The 19,876-nt window shown below is 34.9% G+C and overlaps 2 protein-coding genes across 2 annotated transcripts in view; one reads left to right on the forward strand and one right to left on the reverse strand.

Annotated features, from left to right (window-relative positions):
- Positions 1-16,614, reverse strand: part of LOC115213696 (protein strawberry notch homolog 1) — a 90,412-nt gene extending 73,798 nt beyond the window's left edge. Inside the window, exon 1 of the mRNA XM_029782593.2 lies at positions 16,298-16,614. Coding sequence (XP_029638453.1) covers positions 16,298-16,315 — 18 coding nt within the window. The 5' untranslated portion in view covers positions 16,316-16,614. The remainder of the gene's footprint in view (positions 1-16,297) is intronic.
- A 319-nt stretch (positions 16,615-16,933) lies between these two features.
- LOC115216802 (N-lysine methyltransferase KMT5A-A-like) overlaps positions 16,934-19,876 on the forward strand; it is a 28,146-nt gene continuing 25,203 nt past the window's right edge. The window contains exon 1 of the mRNA XM_029786385.2: positions 16,934-17,320. Within this exon, the coding sequence (XP_029642245.1) occupies positions 17,311-17,320 (10 nt within the window). The 5' untranslated portion in view covers positions 16,934-17,310. The remainder of the gene's footprint in view (positions 17,321-19,876) is intronic.

Below are 19,876 nucleotides of genomic sequence, written 5' to 3' on the forward strand. Positions count from 1 at the left end.
ACAAGATCACATCATTAAATTGAAGGTTTATTGACATAGGCTTATCACTTGGACTACAGAACAAGTTCAGTTTAACTTGAAACAAAAAGGCAGCTAACTGACATTGAGAGAAAATAGCAAGAACAGAAGGATAAAAGTACAACTGAAAAGGTCAGGCAAGGCTATGATACACTTCAAGTGATGAACTGGAAATATCACAGCTGAAAAAAAATAAATAAATAAATAAAACAGGCCTTCAAAAGAACAACTTTAAGAAAGAAAATTATCTTTTGGCCCGAGGCTATAGTAGAAGACACTTACCCAAGGTGCCATGCAGTGGGACTGAACCCAGAACCATGTGGTTGGTAAGGAGAGATAATAATAATAATTAATTCCTAATTCAATTCTCTTACATGATATTTTTTCTTTTATTTGCTTCAGTCATTTGACTGCAGCCATGCTGGAGTACCGCCTTTAGTCGAACAAATCAATCCCAGGACTTATTCTTTTCGTAAGCCTAGTACTTATTTTATCAGTCTCTTTTGCTGAACAACTAAGTTGTGGGTATGTAAACACACCAACATCGGTTGTCAAGTGGTGAGTGGACGAACACACACATATAAATAGGATGGGTTTCTTTTATTTCTGTCAGCCAAATCCAAACACAAGGCTTTGGTCGGCCCAAGGCTAGAGTAGAAGACGCTTGCCCAAGGTGCCACGCAGCGGGACTGAACCCGGAATCATGAGGTTGGTAAGCAAGCTACTTACCACAGAGCCACCCTTGCACCTATTGGACTGTGGCCATACTGGGATACCACCTTGAAAAATTTAGTGGAACAAACTGACCCTTAGTACTTTTTTTAAAGCCTAGTACTTATTCTATTGCAGAACCACTAAGTTATCTGAATGTGAACAAACTAACACCAGCTGCTAAGCTGTGGTGGGAGACAACAAAGATACACACACACACACATTGAATGCAGTTTCTGCCTACCAAATTTACTCACAAAGTATTGTTAAGCCAAGGATATAGCAGAAGACACTTGTCCAAGGTCCCATGCAATGGGACTGAACTTGAAACTATGTGGCAACAAAGCCAGCTTTTTAACCACACAGCCATGCCTGCACCTATGTGTATTATACTTGAATGCACTCTCAATGCATTTTTCATGGACAAACATCAAGATAAAGCTACATCTGTCCAATTAAGTTTCCTGATATTTTTCACAAGTACAGCAAATGGTTGAGGATCACAGATCTCTGTTGAAAAACTCAAGTATACAGAACAGCAGTAGTATATTTTTTGGTAAGAACAATCATTTATTGTTGCCTTCTTCATCACCACCACCATTTAACATCTGTTTTTCATACTGGCATGGGTTGGACAGTTTGACTGGACCTGCAAGTGACAGGACTGTTCCAACCTGTCAGCTTTCTATGGTTTCAATGGCTTGATGCCCTTCCGAAAGCCAACAAATTTATATAGTGTACTGAGTGCTTTTTTATGTGGCATCAACATCCATCAGGGTCATCATGTGGCCAATGTCAGGGACACATAAAAAGCACCTTTCAAGTACTGGGCCTGATGGAGGCAATGACAAATGACCAAGACCTTTGGCAATATACTGTACTTGAGAAGAAGACCCATGAAGTCAATTGAAATCATAGTCATGGCAGATACTGGTGTCATGCATCCCATCTAACTCGCTAATTTGTTGGGCTATGATTCTCTCTGTAACTTTCATTACCTGTAACTTTCATCAGAAATATGAGGCAGCTGCAGGTGAAATACAGAGCCAAAGATAAACCTCTGTACTTTGCCTTTGTTTGACTTGGAGAAAGCCTTTGACAGAGTCCCTCGATCTCTTATCTGATGGTCAATGTGGAAACTAGGAATAGACGAGTGGTTGGTGACAGCTGTACAAGCCATGTACAAGATGTTACCAGTAAGGTGAGGGTTAGCAATGAGTACAGCAAAGAATTCAGGGTACATGTAGGGGTTCACCAAGGATCAGTCTACATCACCCTCCTGTTCATTTTCCTGCAGGCAATAACAGAGGAATACAAGACAGGCTGTCCCTGGGAGCTCCTCTATGATGATGATGACCGTGTTCTTATAGCTGAATCACTACCTGAACTAGAAAAGAAGTTCCAGGTATGGAAGCAAGGTCTAGAATCTAAGGGCCTTAAAGTTAACCTAGCAAAATCCAAAGTTTTAGTAAGTAGGAAGGCAGACAAATCACAAATCCCTTCAGGTGGATGGCCCTGCTCAATCTGTAGAAAAGTTGTAGGTAAAAACTCCATAAGGTGCACTCAATGTAAGCTTGGATACATAAAAGGTGCAGGGGAAGGTTAACAAGGAAAATATCTTTTGTATGCGAAAGATGCACAGGTACAATAAACGCTGAAAATGGGCAGAAAATAGACTCCATCAACTGCCAGCAGGGCAAGCTAGAGGCAGTAGATAGCTTCTGTTATCTAGATGACCATGTTAGTAGTGGAGGTGGATGCTCCAAGAGCATAGCTACAAAGGGACTCTCTCTCAGAGTGAAAGGCAGATTGTTTGATGCCTGTGTGCAAACAGCTATGCTGCATGCCAGTGAAATATGGGCTGTGACAGCCAAGGATATACATAGGCTTGAAAGAAATGAAGCCAGTATGCTTCACTGGATGTGCAATGTCAGTGTGCATGTTTGACAGAGTGTAAGCATCTTGAGAGAATAGTCAGTCATAAGAGACATCAGATGGAGTGTGCAAGAGACGACTGCGCTGGTATGGTCATGTTATGCGCATGGACGAGGTCAGCTGTGTAAAGAAGTGCCAATCTAACTGTTGTAGAGGTAGGCCCAGGAAGAAATGGAACGAGGTGGTGAAGAATGATCTTCGAACTTTGAACCTCACAGAAGCAATGACTAATAACTGAGACCCTGTGCTGGTGGAATGTAAATACCTTTCAAGCATTGAGCCCCACAGATGCAAAGTGGCTGAGGTACTCTCGAGTGTTGGGCCTCACGGAGGCATGATCGAGACCTTTGGCATTATGACTTGCTTGAGAAGAAGACCCATCAAGCCAAGCAAATTACATTTGTGGAAGTTACCGGTGTCATGCAAATTGGCACATAAAAGCACCCCAGTGTTATGCAAATGGCACGTAGAAAACCATGCTAAATAAGACTGGAGTCTGGCACAGCCTTCCAGTGTTCCAGCCCAGCAAACTGTCCAACCCATGCCAGCATGGACAACAGACATTAAATGATGGTGAGGTATCATCATTTTACGTCTGTGTTCCATGTTAGCATGGGTGGGACAGTACCACAAGAGCCGACCAGACTGAAGCCTGCACCTTCGCAGAGACTGCTCATAAAGTAAAACTCGTAAAGCAGAGCAATAATTTTCCATAACAGCAATGCTATAAATTGTAATTTATTCCTAGAAATATATTTTACCTATAAATTTCATAATACTCGTAAATAGATGGCAATTTAACAACAGTAGAATATAAAGAAAATTTTTATGTAAAGTAAAAATATAACTGTTTTCTGAATCACTTTCACTCATACAAGACTTGTGCACACCATCGTCGATTCACAAGCACTCGTAGACAGATATGTAGATTTCTTTGTAAAAAACGTCTTGAGTTGTTTGTTTGCATAGCAGCCTTCTTTGCACTCTATAAATTTCTCAATCATACGCAGAGGCATTTGTTGTGGTAGTAGAAACTTTTGAACTGTCATTCAAAATTTGGATCTTGTGCTTGAAAAATAAAACTCGTTCTGAGTTCAAATTCCACTGAGGTCAACTTTACCTTTCATCCTTTCGGGGATGATAAATTAAGTACCAGTTACGCACTGGGGTCGATGTAATCGACTTAATCCCTTTATCTCTCCTTGTTTGTCCCTTCTATGTTTAGCCCCTTGTGGGCAATAAAGAAATAACTACTTAAAATGGGGCACTACAAAAAGAAGGTTAACAAGTCTACACCAATTGGTTGCCGCACTTAGTCAATATTTCAATTTTTTCAAATACTCTTGACCTCTTTCTCATATCTGAAAACAAACATTAGCCAAACTATTAGTCTCTACCCCGATCATAACTTAACCAAGGCAACCCACACGATACTGTTTTATTAGCTAGCCCTTACATACCAAAACCTCTAGTATATCAAGTCGGCTAACCAGTCTCAAAGTTATGCCATTTCTCTTTTGATTAGCTTTCACAGCAAAAAGTGCTTCACCTCTGAAACAGCTAAGTAACTAAGACACACACCTCCCTAAGTTTGTCCCACCACATTCCACACGCAGCTTGGAAAAAAGTAGTTCAGTTGCAGCAGTACAGATAAAGAACACCCTCATCAACAGCTGGAGGGTATTCACTTACCTGTAAAAACAGTTTCAATGTTTTTTTTTCCTATCTCTCTTTATAACATCTGAAGTAGTTTTGGCTGCTATTTCTAACAAATGTACGACCATAAAAGGGATCTCATTGACCACCTACATATGAAATGAGCACCATTTTCGCTGGATCAGTCTCCAAACTACAGTTTCTACCACATCTCAAAATACCCTGAACTACCCAGCATACTACTTAGACACTAACTTTCTCATTCGCTCTACACAAACACAGAAAGCACATACATTAACTTAAAAAATACCAGCTCAAAAGCTTCACCTCTCGTATCTCAAATGTAGAATAACACCTTCAGATACTCCAGCCTCCCTCACAGCAACCATTCCTACTTTCTCTGAAACCAGATTTTCTTTCCTACCACTATTCACCAATAGCCTCTTTCCATTGTGATCTTTGGTGAAAGCAGCAACAGTGCTGCTTTTGACCTCAGAGAGGTCATTAAATCGAGTAGAACATCCTAAGGTAAATAGCTTACCGTTCAACTCACCTAATAACCTTTTCTTACCAGATTTTTGTTGAAATACACTGCCCTAGTTTCAATTATTTTTTTTTAAATAATGAAGTATTTAGAAAAACATAACACTGTCAATAATTAAGCTGATAGTTGGAACATAAATTAACACGACCATTTGATAAAAAAAAATGTTTTAATTAAGATCACTTTAAAGCAGGAAGTTTATATCATAGAACTAGGGGTTGTCTTTGGTGGGTTGGTATAAAAAGGGTCAAATCAGAAGTGTAGTTGGACCACAACATAACAACAAGTCATGGTGAGGTTATCTTTATTCTTCTTAGTATTCTTCAGGGTTCAACTATGTCACCCATTCCCTTATGCAACTTCATGGCATTCTTACTATCACTTCCAACTGTAATCCTGTTGATAAAACTGAAAAATCCCAAACATACTAAAACAAAAATTTATTTTTTATAAGAAGACAAAAATCAATATCTACCAATAAATGGTAATGGCATCAAAAATTTTAAAGAATGTCTTCAAAAAAACTCGACTATACTGAAAAAACATTCACCCTTTTGTTACTATATTTCTGATGAAATACACTGCCTCTGTTTCAATTTTGAAAACGAAGAATTTAGAGTTAAGGTGGGGCTTGGGACATAAGATGGAATTTTGATGGAAGGTTTTAACTTAGATCAGTTTTAAAGAGGAAGCTAATTCGCCGAACCAAGTGTGGTCTAAAACAGGTTGATAATCAAAAGGGTTAAACTAATTATGATCAAAATGACAGTCACATCTACACTGAATAGTCAATCACCAATACAACATTTTAAAGATACTGGAAGGTACAACCCAAAGTCATAGGTCCAGTGGAGCAGTAGTTGTCACATTTGAACAGAATTCACCTTTATAAACTCTACTGTGATCAGCACCAAAATCTACAGAAACAAACTGGACAGGGGAGAGAATGCAGGCCTGGTGCTGACCTAGTCAGAGGTATGGTATATTCAGATTTATAGATCAAACTGAAGTATTCAGCTTACTACCAACATGCTTTAGGACTATTCAATCAAAGCTGACCTGAATGAAGTTAATGATGGTAATGGCAGTCAATATTCCAATCAAACCAAAGAAACTGTGTTTCTATTGATTTTTTTCAGACTTCTGATACTATTTATTTATGATGTAAAAAGATACCAATGCCAGCCTCACATTAAAAGCAACTATGCTGGCATCATGTAAAGAACACTTGTGCCAGCATCACATAAATGCACCCAGTACACTTTATAAAATGGTTGGCATTAGGAAGGGCATTCAGACAGAAACCATATAAAAATAGACAGGAGCCTGATGCAGCCCTCCGGCTTGCTAGCTCCTGTCAAACCATCCAACCCATGCCAGCATGGAAAACAGATATTAAATGACGATGACAACAGCTGGCAAGAGCATCACCATTTTTTATTCTTTTCTTAGTGCCATACCAGAATTCAAACTCAGAATGCAGCAAGCTGGAAAAGATATTGCAAGGCATTCCATCTGACACTATAATGATTCCAAGTGAGGGTCAGTTTTTTACCTTCTTAAATTAACCCTAAAAAAACAAAAAGCAAAGTTGACCTTGCCTGGACTTGAAAATCAGAGCACAGAGAGAATTCTATACAACACAAACGAATCTGCCTATTCACCATCATGACCTGCAGCTACACAACAATCCATACAATAAGACTTCTAAATAAAATGCTATTTACATGGCACTATCACAGGTGCTTTTTACAGCAAAATATAATCTTAAAATACCCAAGTGAAGCTGAAAAGAAGATACTGCTGTCTAAGTTCAGTGATCCATAACCCTTTAGCATTTAAACCAGCCACTCTCGAAGTGGTTGGCGTTAGGAAGGGTATCAAGCTATAGAAACTCCGCCAGATCAGACTGGAGCCTGGTGCAGCCATCTGGTTCGCCAGACCTCAGTCAAATCGTCCAACCCATGCTAGCATGGAAAGCGGACGTTAAATGATGATGATATCTGGTCAAAATATTCTACCTATTTTATGTCCAAACCAGCCAGATCCAGCAACTTACACCTACCCTTCAATGTCATTCTAAAAATGAATAATAATGACAACAAAGCCTTAAAGTTACAAGTTAATGCATGATTAATTCAAAACAATGTGAATAATTATTACATTTGAAAGAGTAATCTGAGTGTTGAAAGGTTAAAGAAAAAAATGGAGCTTCTAGACAGTTCTTAAATGTACCATCTACCAAATACACTTGGGAAGCAAGCCAACAAGAGATCTTTTACATAATATTTCAACCTATGAGAAACAGCAGCCAAATTCCTTCAGATCACAGACTTAAGAGGAATATAATATTGAAAAATATAGCCCTAGATCAGGGGTTCAGCAAACTTCTTATATCATTGACCCCTTGGTGGAATAGTTGATAATTTATTGACCCTTAACCCTTTCGTTACCAAACCGCCCAAAACCACCCGAAAAAAATTTTGGTTTATGAGACCAAACCGCCCAAAGCCGCCCGTATTTACCTATTCATATTTAAATGAGAATATCAGAGCAAATCTCTTCAGTACATTCGTGAAAACACGTATTATACTTCGTAAACAGTTCAACTACAGTTTTGTACAATAATCGAAGTGTAATTTTAATTCCGTGAATTTTGGGAGATTTTTTTCCGAAATTTGTTCCTATTGTGTTTTCAAAATTTGTAATTCTGACAAAAAATGGATACGAATTTCATTATATCAAGCAGCGAGTCAGAATTCGAAGGATTTTCTACTGAAGACCTTCATAAATCTAACTCTATGACTGAAAAAAAAAAGCATGTGGTATTTGATAATGAATCTGATGTTTCATTTTCCAAAAGTGAAAACAGTGAATCTGAGATCTCCGATAGTGATAAAGAAAACGAATTGGCACCTGAATGGAGTGAAAATTTAAAAACTGTTTCTTTCGGTGATTTTTCTGAAGAAACTGGACCAAGCCACAGACTTTCCCAGAAGGGTAAAGCCTTAGACTATTTCTTTTTACTTTTTCGAATGAGCCTATTTGAAATCATTACGGCAGAAACGAACCGTTACGCTAAACGTAAACAAAGCGAAAGAAACGATAGTTTGTGGTTTCCCACAACCTTAAATGAAATTAAGACTATTTTGCCATAAATATTATTATGGGTATCAGAAAGTTACCCAGAATAACAAATTCTATCGTAAAATTTTGTTGTATACCCAATTGAATATTAAGCTAATAACCCATTTTCTATAGCGATGTTTGAACAAAATTTTAATTTTATATTTTGTTGAATTTACCTGTATCTACCTGCAATTAGAGTCACTTTGTGACAAAAATTATAGTATAGAATTGGTTGAGAACATTTCATTAAATTATCTTCCAAAATTCATGTTAATATATCGATAAATAAAAAAGTTATTGTTGTTTAATGAAACCAGACTAAATTTATGATTACGTTAGAAATTAATTGAAACACATAAGGGGTGTAATTTGGTCAGAAATATAGTAACGAAAGGGTTAACATGTAAATTTCTAAAAATGGTTTTAAAAAATGAAATGAAAAAGTACAATAAAAGAATTTTAAAACAGTTATTCCTTCTATGTTATTACTGTCTTTTTAATAAGAAATAAATTTAATGAGTTTGGTCGATTAAATCAACCCCAATAAGTCTGATTGATTTTTTTTATCTACCTGCTACGTTTCTAACAGGAATATTAATTAAAAATATAATCAGTGTTATTTTCATTTTCGGCTATTTCTTCATACAACTAAATCAGGAAAATACAAAATCAATTTCAAGAATTGTATCGAATATTTGGCAATTCAAGGATTGCTCCAAATATCATTTAAATTTATTATTCCAAAACCTTGAAATAATTTGAGCCTAAACTTTAAGTCATCATCATTCATCATTTTACATTTGTTTTTATATGATCTCTAAGGTTGGATGGTTCAACAGGAGCCAGTGTGCCAGATGACAGCACCAAACTCCAATGTCTGCTTTGGCTTGCTTTCTTATTTCTTTATTACAAACAAAAGGCTAAACACAGAGGGGACAAACAAGGACAGACAAAGGGAATAAGTCGTTTACATCAACCCCAGTGCATAACTGGTACTTAATTTACCAACTCTGAAAGGATGAAAGGCAAAGTCGACCTCGGCAGAATTTGAACTCAGACCGTAGCAGCAGACGAAATACCGCTAAGAATTTTGCTCGGTGTGCTAACATTTCTGCCAGCTCACCGCATTTTGGTTTCTACAACTGGATACCTTCCCTAAATGCCAACTACTTTACAGAGTATAACCAGGAGCTTTTTACATGACACTGGCACCAATGAGATCACCAAGAAACTAATAAGACAAGACCCTTAAAGGAGATGGTTTTGTACTGAGATCAAAATCTGAAAGGACAGACATGGATGACTTGCTGTGAAGAAGATGGTGTCAGGCATACCTTGATATTCAGGGGTTTCGCCTCATGGAGGAGATGACAAAGGACCAAGATGGTTGGCAATTTGTTGAGGTCAAAAAAGACCCATCTATTTAAGCAAAAATGTAGGCCCTAAAAGCATATAATCTGTCTATGCTCCTGCAAACAATCATCCATCTTGGACAAATTTCTCCCTCACTCTAAAACTTTGAAATAATTGAAACCTACATTTTAGCTCACTCTTCTGAGTGGTTGGCATTAGGAAGGGCATCCAGCAGTAAAAATCCGGTCAAACAGCCACAGAAGGCTGGAGCAGGCTTCTGCCTGGCCAGCTCTTGTGAAACCGTCCCACCCATGCTAGCATGGAAGGCGGACATTAATCGATGACTTTTATGTAATAATTAAAAGAAATAAAATATTTTCTTTAAGATTATAGATTTGTATTATGAACTGATTTACCTGTATTTCTAGCATGTGGCAGGAATAAGATTTGAAAAATACAGAACAATACCGTTCTTGCTCCTGTACCAACTGATAGGGAACAGAACTGTTTTGAGCCAAACAGTCTGAGATGTGGATAGAGAATGTAACACAAAAGTTGTAGTAGGATTTGAACTCATGATCAGGCATCTAAGCCATACAGTAATTCTAAGTTTGTAAATCAACACAGAAATTCTTAATTTCAAAGTAAAAATCCTAAAAGAATGATCTGAGTTCTGTAAACATTTCTAGAATGAAAAATAGTCCTTTCACCAAAACAGAACTCTTTTTCTAATGTTATTGAGTCAGCATGTCAGAGATGCTTGTAGTTGAGAGCCTAACCCTTCCGTTACCATATTTCTGCTCAAATATACTGCTTTGTCAATTTATTTTGAAAATAACAAATAATTTAGTCCAATTTTATTTATTTATTTATTACTATTAAGCTGGTGTTTGAAACAAAATTAAGAAATTTTGATGAGAACAAGATTGAGTCTAAGAATATAGGGTAGTCTTAAGTGAGTTGGTATCAAATGGGGTTATTTGACATAATCAAAACAAACTAAAGCTCAATATTTTTAGTGAAAATGATTTTTTATCAGGAACAATTTTTTTTTTTTTTAGGATAACTTCAAAAAGGATGAAAAACAGTCATTCAGAATAGGTTTTGTACATACACACACACACACACTTTTACTTGTTTCAGTCATTTGACTGTGGCCATGCTGAAGCACCGCCTTTAGTCGAGCAAATCGACCCCAGGACTTACCCTTTGTAAGCCTAGTACTTATTCTATCAGTCTCTTTTGCCAAACCGCTAAGTTACAGGGACGTAAACACACCAACACACACCCATACATATATATATGCATATATACGACGAGCTTTCAGTTTCCATCTACTAAATTCACTCACAAGGATTTGGTCGGCATGAAGCTATAGCAGAAGACAGTTGCCCAAGGTGCCACGCAGTGGGACTGAACCCGGAACCATGTGGTTGGTAAGCAAGCTACTAACCACCCAGCCACCCACAAAATTGCAGTGTGGAAGATGTTTGCAAGCCATTTATGAACACACAAAAACCATTAGTTTCACTTCAACATTTAAATTTAACTTGTGTCAAAATATTTTCGTCACTTTGAAACCATGACCAGCTCACTGACAAAAGTTTGTGCCACATCAGTTTTGTCAGTGAACAGGTCGTGGTTTCAAAGTCACGTAAATATTTCGACAAATTAAATTTAAATGATGAAGTGAAACTAATGGCTTGTGTTCTTAAATGGCTTACAAACATCTTCCATACTGCAATTGTTTTTGTATCAACACATGATCTCAGATCAAGCCACCTGCTATGCAAGAACATCTCCGTTATATATATATACACACACACACACACACATATTCATTTAAAAGAAGAAGCAAACAGACATTGGGAAGTTAATCAGTGTTCATTATTAATAAATTGGCCATCTTCAGTCAGCTAAAATGAATTCACAAACACACATAGAGAATCCAAATGAACATGTTTTTTCCTTCTTTCCTCTGATATTATGCTCATGTCGTATAAATGTAAATTAATAGAAACGGCACTAAGTGAAGATGACCAATTTGCTGTTAATAATAAACAATTATTAACTTCACAAATCTCCATTTTCTTCTTTTAAATGAATATAAGCTATGTTTTTATATATACTTATTATTTTAAGGAAATTCATTCCCCAAAAATATTAAGTACCGAACCAATATTTCCTTGGATGAAACCATCCCTTTATGAGGTTAACACAACCGCTAATTAAATTTATTAAACATACATATATAAGGGGAGAGAGACAAACCCATGGCAGCATGGAAAACAGACATATGATCATGATATACATGTTTGTATACTAGAAGAGTCTAGTCGAACAAATCAACTCCGGTACTTATTTTTTGACCCTGATATTCATTCTATCAGACTCTTTTACCGAACTGCTAAGTTACGTAAACAAACCAACACTGGTTATCAAACGGTAGATGGAGGACACACACACAGGATAGTTTGCACCTACCAAGACATTGCTCAACCGGAAGCTGTAATTGAAAACACGTCCTCAAGGTGAAGCACAGTGGGACTGAACTCGAAAACTACGTGGCTGCAAAGCAAGCTCCGTAACCACACAGCCATGCCTGTGCCTATATAAACAATTTACATAAATTTTACATATATATAATTTGCCGAATTCCATTTTGATAATAAACTATTGTTCAACCACTAATCCAAAAGGAGTTTCGAGGGCAATTTCCACCTTGAATCGTTAATACACATACTTCAACAGTTAGTTTTCGTTCTATACCCTAGCTACCTTGGTGATTGATTGGGTTATGAAAGAAGTTCACTGCCCTGCTAAATGTTGACACACCCAATAACATAATATCATACCTATTAACTGTGAAAAGTAAACTTGAGTGACCCAAACATCAACTTATCCTGTTTTTAGTTACACCAAACTACATTTTCCCTAAAAAGCTGAGATTCGGCGGCAAATATTTCAACAAAGTAAAACCGGTTTGACCCCCCCCCCCCATACCCGAACATAAAGCACAAAGAAAAATGTAAACTAAAATTAGTATGTCATAAGTAGATTACTATTTCATAAAAACAAAAAAATTGCAAAATCAATGTCAATTGATACACACAACACTGTGTCACTTATTTTCACCGACAGATAATCTTTTATTTACTTGGGTGAGAGAAAAATTTAGAAAAAGAAAAAAAAATACGGATTGGATCGAAATAGTGATATCAACGACCGGCGCAGGAGCGGTTGCGTGGTAAATGTGCATCCCAACCATTGCGTGGCACCTTGGGCAAGTGTCTTCTACTCTAGCCTCAGGCTGACCAAAGCCTTGAGTAGATTTGGTAGGCGGAAACTGAAAGAAGTCCATCGTATTTCTGTGATGATTAAAAAAATTAGGCTACATAGCTGAAAACTTGTATGGCGCCAACGACCGAAAATAAACACCCGGATGCATCCTTAATAGTAAATGGTCAATGTCAAAAATATTTATTAGAAGTAACTTTAAAAATCTTATCCGTCTTCAACGAACTGTAGTTCAGAGTGTGTGTATGTGTGTATATATATATATATATATATATATATTACAAACATCAATTCGAGTAAAAGCAGCCCCTATGTGGTCGCTAGAAATAGCACACAAATCGGCAGAGGTAAAGAATACACACACCACCCGTTTTCGGCGTAATCCTAACCCTAAACACTGGTATTCTTTACCTTCGCTACACAAATCGCCCTCAAAATCATACTCACTGAAAAGGATGACAGTGAAAATAAGATGGGGTAGTCACAAATGGAATACTTCTAAATCATAAATCTGCTCGTTTAGGGTTGATTTGGAGTCAAATAACAACAAACTAGAAGCTTAGTTTAATACACTTCGTCTTCCTCGTTATAAGCAACATGAATGCATTAATTCTAAAGAAACCGGGGAGGGGGGCATTTTCAAAAATGACCAAAACCTTCTTCATTTCAAAGAAAATTGAAATTTGAAATATTAACAATATTCGAATGAATATTTCTAACCTAGAGAAGAAGCCCGCTAAAGAAATGTCATGTCGTAATGTTTATGCCTTTCTCAAGGACATCGCATGTCTGGGTGAATGAATCGAAGACGCCCCTAGAACGGAAATAAATTCACGAAATCCATATAATGCAAAATATAAATTGTACCTTTTACTTGTTTCAGTCATTAGGCTGCGCCCATGCTGGGGCACCATCTTGAGGAATTTTAGTCGAACTCGATGCCAGTACTTTGTGGAGGTGTAATGACACCTAACCCTGAAACTAACACTCACCTCCTCATAGCGTTATGTAGATGCATTTAAGTAGTACCCTTTTTTTAGGCCCGATACTTATTCTATCGGTCGCTTTTGCCGAACCGCTATGTTACGTGGTAGCAAACAGACAAGAACACACACACACATATATTGAACCCAGAACCATGTGGTTGGGAAGCAAATTTATCACACATTTTAAAAAAATTAAAATATTAAATAAGTCAATTGGAAAAGAGTGTACCAAATAATGTATCTTTCAGAGAGGAGGCTTCCTACATTATTTTTATGGGAGAAAATGAAGATCCTGCCTGTCAAGTGAAACTCTTTCACCCGGGGATGCGAACGTGGTTCACCGGTACTGTACATAGATAATGGTAGTACACTCCGAGTCTATCAAGAAGACCCAACCAGGTCGCTATACTTGCCAAAAATAACAAACAGAGGGAGCAGGGATACGGAAAGGACATATTAGATAATGATTTCCTAGACAGCCCATGAAACCGAATGGTCACGGCTGGAATGCCTCAGATAACGGTTGACTAAAGGTTAGATAAAGTAGCTCACCCAATAATGTTAATAAACAATGTATATTAGCGACAGAGACAGTATTACCTCTCAATAAATAATAAGTTATAAACTAAATACTTTCATTATTATACATATCTTAGTGAATAAAAAAGCGAAAAGATACGAATTAGGGGCATTAGAAAAAAGTTATCACCGAAGTTGTTAATGACGGCAATGGAAATAATTGCAAAAACAATGTATTTAATCTAGATAAGTCAAGAACGGTTAATGTTTAATGACAAAAGTGAAAATATCAATCTTATTTTATGAGACGACAAAGCGGTGTGAAGGTAGTTAAAAATAGTATATTTAAACAAACAAAAAAGAACACGTGCTCGACAGCCTCTCTTCAAAATATAACACAGTCAAGGGGCATATTTTAATTCGCTTCATTTAGCCTGTAGCCATCTATCTGAATTGAAATTAAATTAATAAAGTATCTTATTTACAAATTTAGTTTTTTTTTTATTTGTTCTAAACCAGAACTTCTCGTTAAGAACTGATGAGAATACAAGTTATTCAGCTGACCTGACCACCAAAATGCTACAAACACATGAAAAGAAAAATGTTTGATAAGAAACAAGGGCACTAATGGACATTAGAAGTGGTTGAGCGCCGGACAAAATCAAAATACATTGCAGTTGGTTCGGAGTTCAAATACTTACCGATCGATTAGATTGACAGTAGGCCTATATTAGCAATCATTGTATAGATAGTACCTTGTCAAGTTTTAGCCCAAACACTGGAAGACGGACCAATTGCCACATTAAAAAAACATGACTTTTTAGAAACAACAACCAAATTCCCTCAAATCATACAAAACTGTCTTAAAAGGGGACGGACTCATTGGACAGAGGGATGAAATCGTAAAAGATACAAGTTGGTCAGCTCTTGATCATAGAAATGTCTGATCTATGATTAAACAATATCAGTGATTGTTAATTAATAAGATATATTACAGCTTTTAAGTGCTTTACTTCCTACTTTTGATAAAGATTCGTGATAAGTGAATAGTGAAACAGAGGAATAAATTTAAAAAAAAAAAGACTAGGAACTAATTAGACATTAATCGCGTTAATAAGTAATCCTGAAAAAAAAAGGAGGAAAAGAAAAAAACTTCTCTAAAGAAAAAGAGAAGACTGTTGATCGCAGTTTTCTGTGGAACCAGGATATTTCAAAGAGCTTGGTGTAAGAGGCAGGGCGAAGGAATATATACATTTATATGTATGTGTGTGTTAGGAAAAGGAGGTAGTTATGAGCTTCAATGTAAAACAAGCGATGAAGAAAAAAAAACAATCTTCAGTTTTTCATAGAAAGATACAACAATAATAATGCTATTAGATTATTAGCAGGAAAAGATTCTGTGATTTCCCTATCATTACAAAAAATATTGACACACAAACTGAAGAAAGAACCGACAAATCATTTTATATATATATATATGTGTATATGAAAGATATAATTATATATTAGATATAGATATACACACACAGCAATGATAATAAATCACTTCCACAGTTCCTTTCTACTGTGAGGCGGTGTATTTGTCTTTTCTTACATTGCAACTTCACATCGTTTGTTACAACTGGCTTTTAAGTTTAAAAAAAAAACCCCAGCAAACTTCAAACTACCAGAAATGCATATTAAGTTATGTATGTGTATACACATCCATGTATATATACATATATGTGTATATATATATATATATACACATGTATGTGTATATGTGTTGAGGGAGTTGTTCGGGGATTTTCCTCGACGTATTTAGCTGAAATTCTTACCGTCGGTTTGCGGGAATAATATGTATATATAATAGGCTACGAAGAAAGAAATGTCAAGATTTACATAGAAAACAGGTTATCAATCTTCTAACCTGACTACTACACAAGATTTTTCTGTGTGTATATATATCTATATTCTTTGGCCAACATTTTACAATAGAACTGAGTCACGGTTAAAAGCTTAGAAAGGGAAGCGAAAAAAAAAAAAAAAGAGACAATTCTATCTTTAATAAGCTGCACGCCGACATGAGCAACAAATATGAGAATGGATTTAAATAGATGAATGTTTTATGTAGTTGTTAACCGCAATAAACAAGTGGAATAAGACTTACATGCGCATCATTAGCCATTGTTTCTCCGCTAAGGTTGTAGCGTTGCTCATCAGACAATCGCCATTAGAACACTGAATAGGAAAACAAGAGCGCACCCATAATTCAATGCGCCACAATGTTGAAAAAAAAAATGTGTCGATTATTTCTTTGGTATTTACATTTGAAAATTTCCTCTAAAATAATGCTGGAATTTATTTTAAATGTACAATTGAGTTAGTGAAAGGAAAAATTGTAAACGAATAAAAATTTCTGTTCTTTCGTGATAATCGTTCCAGCAGCTCACCAAGTGAAGACATGGCGGAGAACCGGCAGTAACGGAGGTGAAGAGATAAGAAACGTCATTGCTAATATTTTTATTGATGATAACAGATTGTTGTTTTAGTTCGAAAGCGAAATTAATATTTTGAAAGGAAAACATTATTAAATCTCTTTTTATTTATAACGCGTAAGAAAGTAAAAGCGAAAAAAAAAATTCGTTGCTTTCGTAACGTTTAAATATTCACTCCGTAACTATAATATTTAATTTAGGTTTACGTAAAAAAAAAAAAGTAGATAAATAAAAATAAATAAATAATTTTTTTTTTTCTTATTCTATTTCATTTTTTACTTTTAGTAACAACGTCGATCTTAATTTTCCAGTCGACGACGGATATTGAGGAGATATTTTTAAAAATAATTCAAGAAAAAATCTCAATACCGTTTTAAAATGGACCAATCAGAAGGCGAATAAAGAAAATCGAAATTTCTAGTTGGGTGGTAATGGCGTTTACCTTTCTTGGAAGGAAGATCAGCCGCCACCTGCTGTTACCGTCCATTGCACAGTGAAACCAAGCAGACTATGGTGCCTTTCTCTAAATTCATCTACCGCCGTGCTTGTATTTTTATTGGAATTATTTAGGCACGTCTATGATCATCTTCCTAATGAATCTCTTGTGAAAAGAAGCCGAATATCGTAGCCTCTCGTCATTCATTCAACGCTTTTATTTTACACAAAACTCGATCACACACACAAAATGCCTATTCGTAAGTTTCTCGCCGTTTCTTTTATATTCTGGTGACGTTTGTCAAGCTGTAGATGAGGTTTTTAGTTTGGATGTTTTAGTTTTTGCGGGTTTTATATTTTGTGGTTTTTAAACGACGTAGATGATACGAGATGAGGGAAGAAAAGAAATTTGTTTTGTTAAGAAAACTTTTGTTTTTGATCTTTCAGCAACAATACTTGGATTATTCACATCGGGGGTTTATTAGCTGATGTAGGTGTATATAGATTTGTGTGTGTGTGTGTGTATATATTTGATTGTGTGTGTATATATATTTGACTGTGTATATGTACATATATTTGATTGTGTGTATATGTATATATATTTGTGTGTATATGTATATATATTTGATTGTGTGTATGTATATATATTTGATTGTGTGTATGTATATATATTTGTGTGTGTATGTATATATATTTGTGTGTATATGTATATATATTCGATTGTGTGTATATGTATATATATTTGTGTGTACATGTATATATATTCGATTGTGTGTATATGTATATATATATTTGATTGTGTGTATGTGTATATATATTTGATTGTGTGTATGTGTATATATATTTGATTGTGTGTATGTGTATATATATTTGATTGTGTGTATGTGTATATATATTTGATTGTGTGTTTGTGTATATATTTGATTGTGTATATGTATATATATTTGTGTGTATATGTATATATATTCGATTGTGTGTATATGTATATATATTCGATTGTGTGTATATGTATATATATTTGATTGTGTGTATGTGTATATATATTTGATTGTGTGTATGTGTATATATATTTGATTGTGTGTATGTGTATATATATTTGATTGTGTGCATGTGTATGTATTTGATTGTGTGTATATGTATATATATTTGATTGTGTGTATATGTATATATATTTGATTGTGTGTATATGTATATATATTTGATTGTGTGTATATGTATATATATTTGATTGTGTGTATATGTATATATATTTGATTGTGTGTATATGTATATATATTTGATTGTGTGTATGTGTATATATATTTGATTGTGTGTATGTGTATATATATTTGATTGTGTGTATGTGTATATATATTTGATTGTGTGTATGTGTATATATTTGATTGTGTGTATGTGTATATATATTTGATTGTGTGTATGTGTATATATTTGATTGTGTGTATATGTGTATATATTTGATTGTGTGTATATGTGTATATATTTGATTGTGTGTATGTGTATATATATTTGATTGTGTGTATGTGTATATATATTTGATTGTGTGTATGTGTATATATATTTGATTGTGTGTATGTGTATATATATATTTGATTGTGTGTATGTGTATATATATATTTGATTGTGTGTATGTGTATATATATATTTGATTGTGTGTATGTGTATATTTATTTGATTGTGTGTATGTGTATATTTATTTGATTGTGTGTATGTGTATATATATTTGATTGTGTGTATGTGTATATATATTTGATTGTGACCTTGTGTGTACGTGTATATATATTTGATTGTGTGTACGTGTATATATATTTGATTGTGTGTACGTGTATATATATTTGATTGTGTGTACGTGTGTATATATTTGATTGTGTGTATGTGTATATATATTTGATTGTGTGTATGTGTATATATATTTGATTGTGTGTATGTGTATATATATTTGATTGTGTGTATGTGTATATATATTTGATTGTGTGTATATGTATATATATTTGATTGTGTGTATATGTATATATATTTGATTGTGCGTGTATATGTATATATATTTGATTGTGCGCGTATATGTTTGATCGTCTGTATATATATATATATTTGATTGTGTATAAGTGAGAGTATGTGTGTATGTATATATATATATTTATATAATCATATATGATCATTCTAACAGCATGTGATCTAGTTTCATTTTTTTTCCTTCTCTATCTCAGTAAATATTATTTAAGGTTATCTCCTGTCCAACATATGTTACCTATTTTTACCTTCTTTTTCATTTTAGACGTAAAAAGTGGCTTTAAATATATTTTTGATGAAATTTAAAAAGTTACTTTGATATATTTTTTTTAGAGGAGGGAACGTTTTTTAATGTACTTTTTTATTATCAAACCGTGATCAGAAGTAATATTCCCGACTTTTTATGCCACAATTTAACGAATTTTACTGGTCCTTATTTTTAAAATTTTTATGTAGCTAACACCTGGACTTGTCCTTTCCCGCCATCTCAAACATTTGTGTATGTATTAATATGTACGCGTGTGTGTCTCTCTCTCTCTCTCTCTCTATATATATATATATATATATATATGCAATAAATCTTTATTGGAGCAGTGGATCTCGAAGCACAAAGCTATAATTAATATGTAAATATTGGGTTAAAGAAACTTTTTGAGCAGAAAAAGTGAACTATGTGTGAGCTTTCCTTTCTTAAATATTAATATATAATTCGTACAATTAGTATAAATAATTAACCTTAATCAATATACAAAATTAATATGCAATCATTAATCTGCTTGTATCCATCTCACTTGACGCCGTCTTTAATT

The sequence above is a fragment of the Octopus sinensis genome, linkage group LG1, assembly GCF_006345805.1.
Source record: "Octopus sinensis linkage group LG1, ASM634580v1, whole genome shotgun sequence".
Classification (NCBI taxonomy): domain Eukaryota; kingdom Metazoa; phylum Mollusca; class Cephalopoda; order Octopoda; family Octopodidae; genus Octopus; species Octopus sinensis.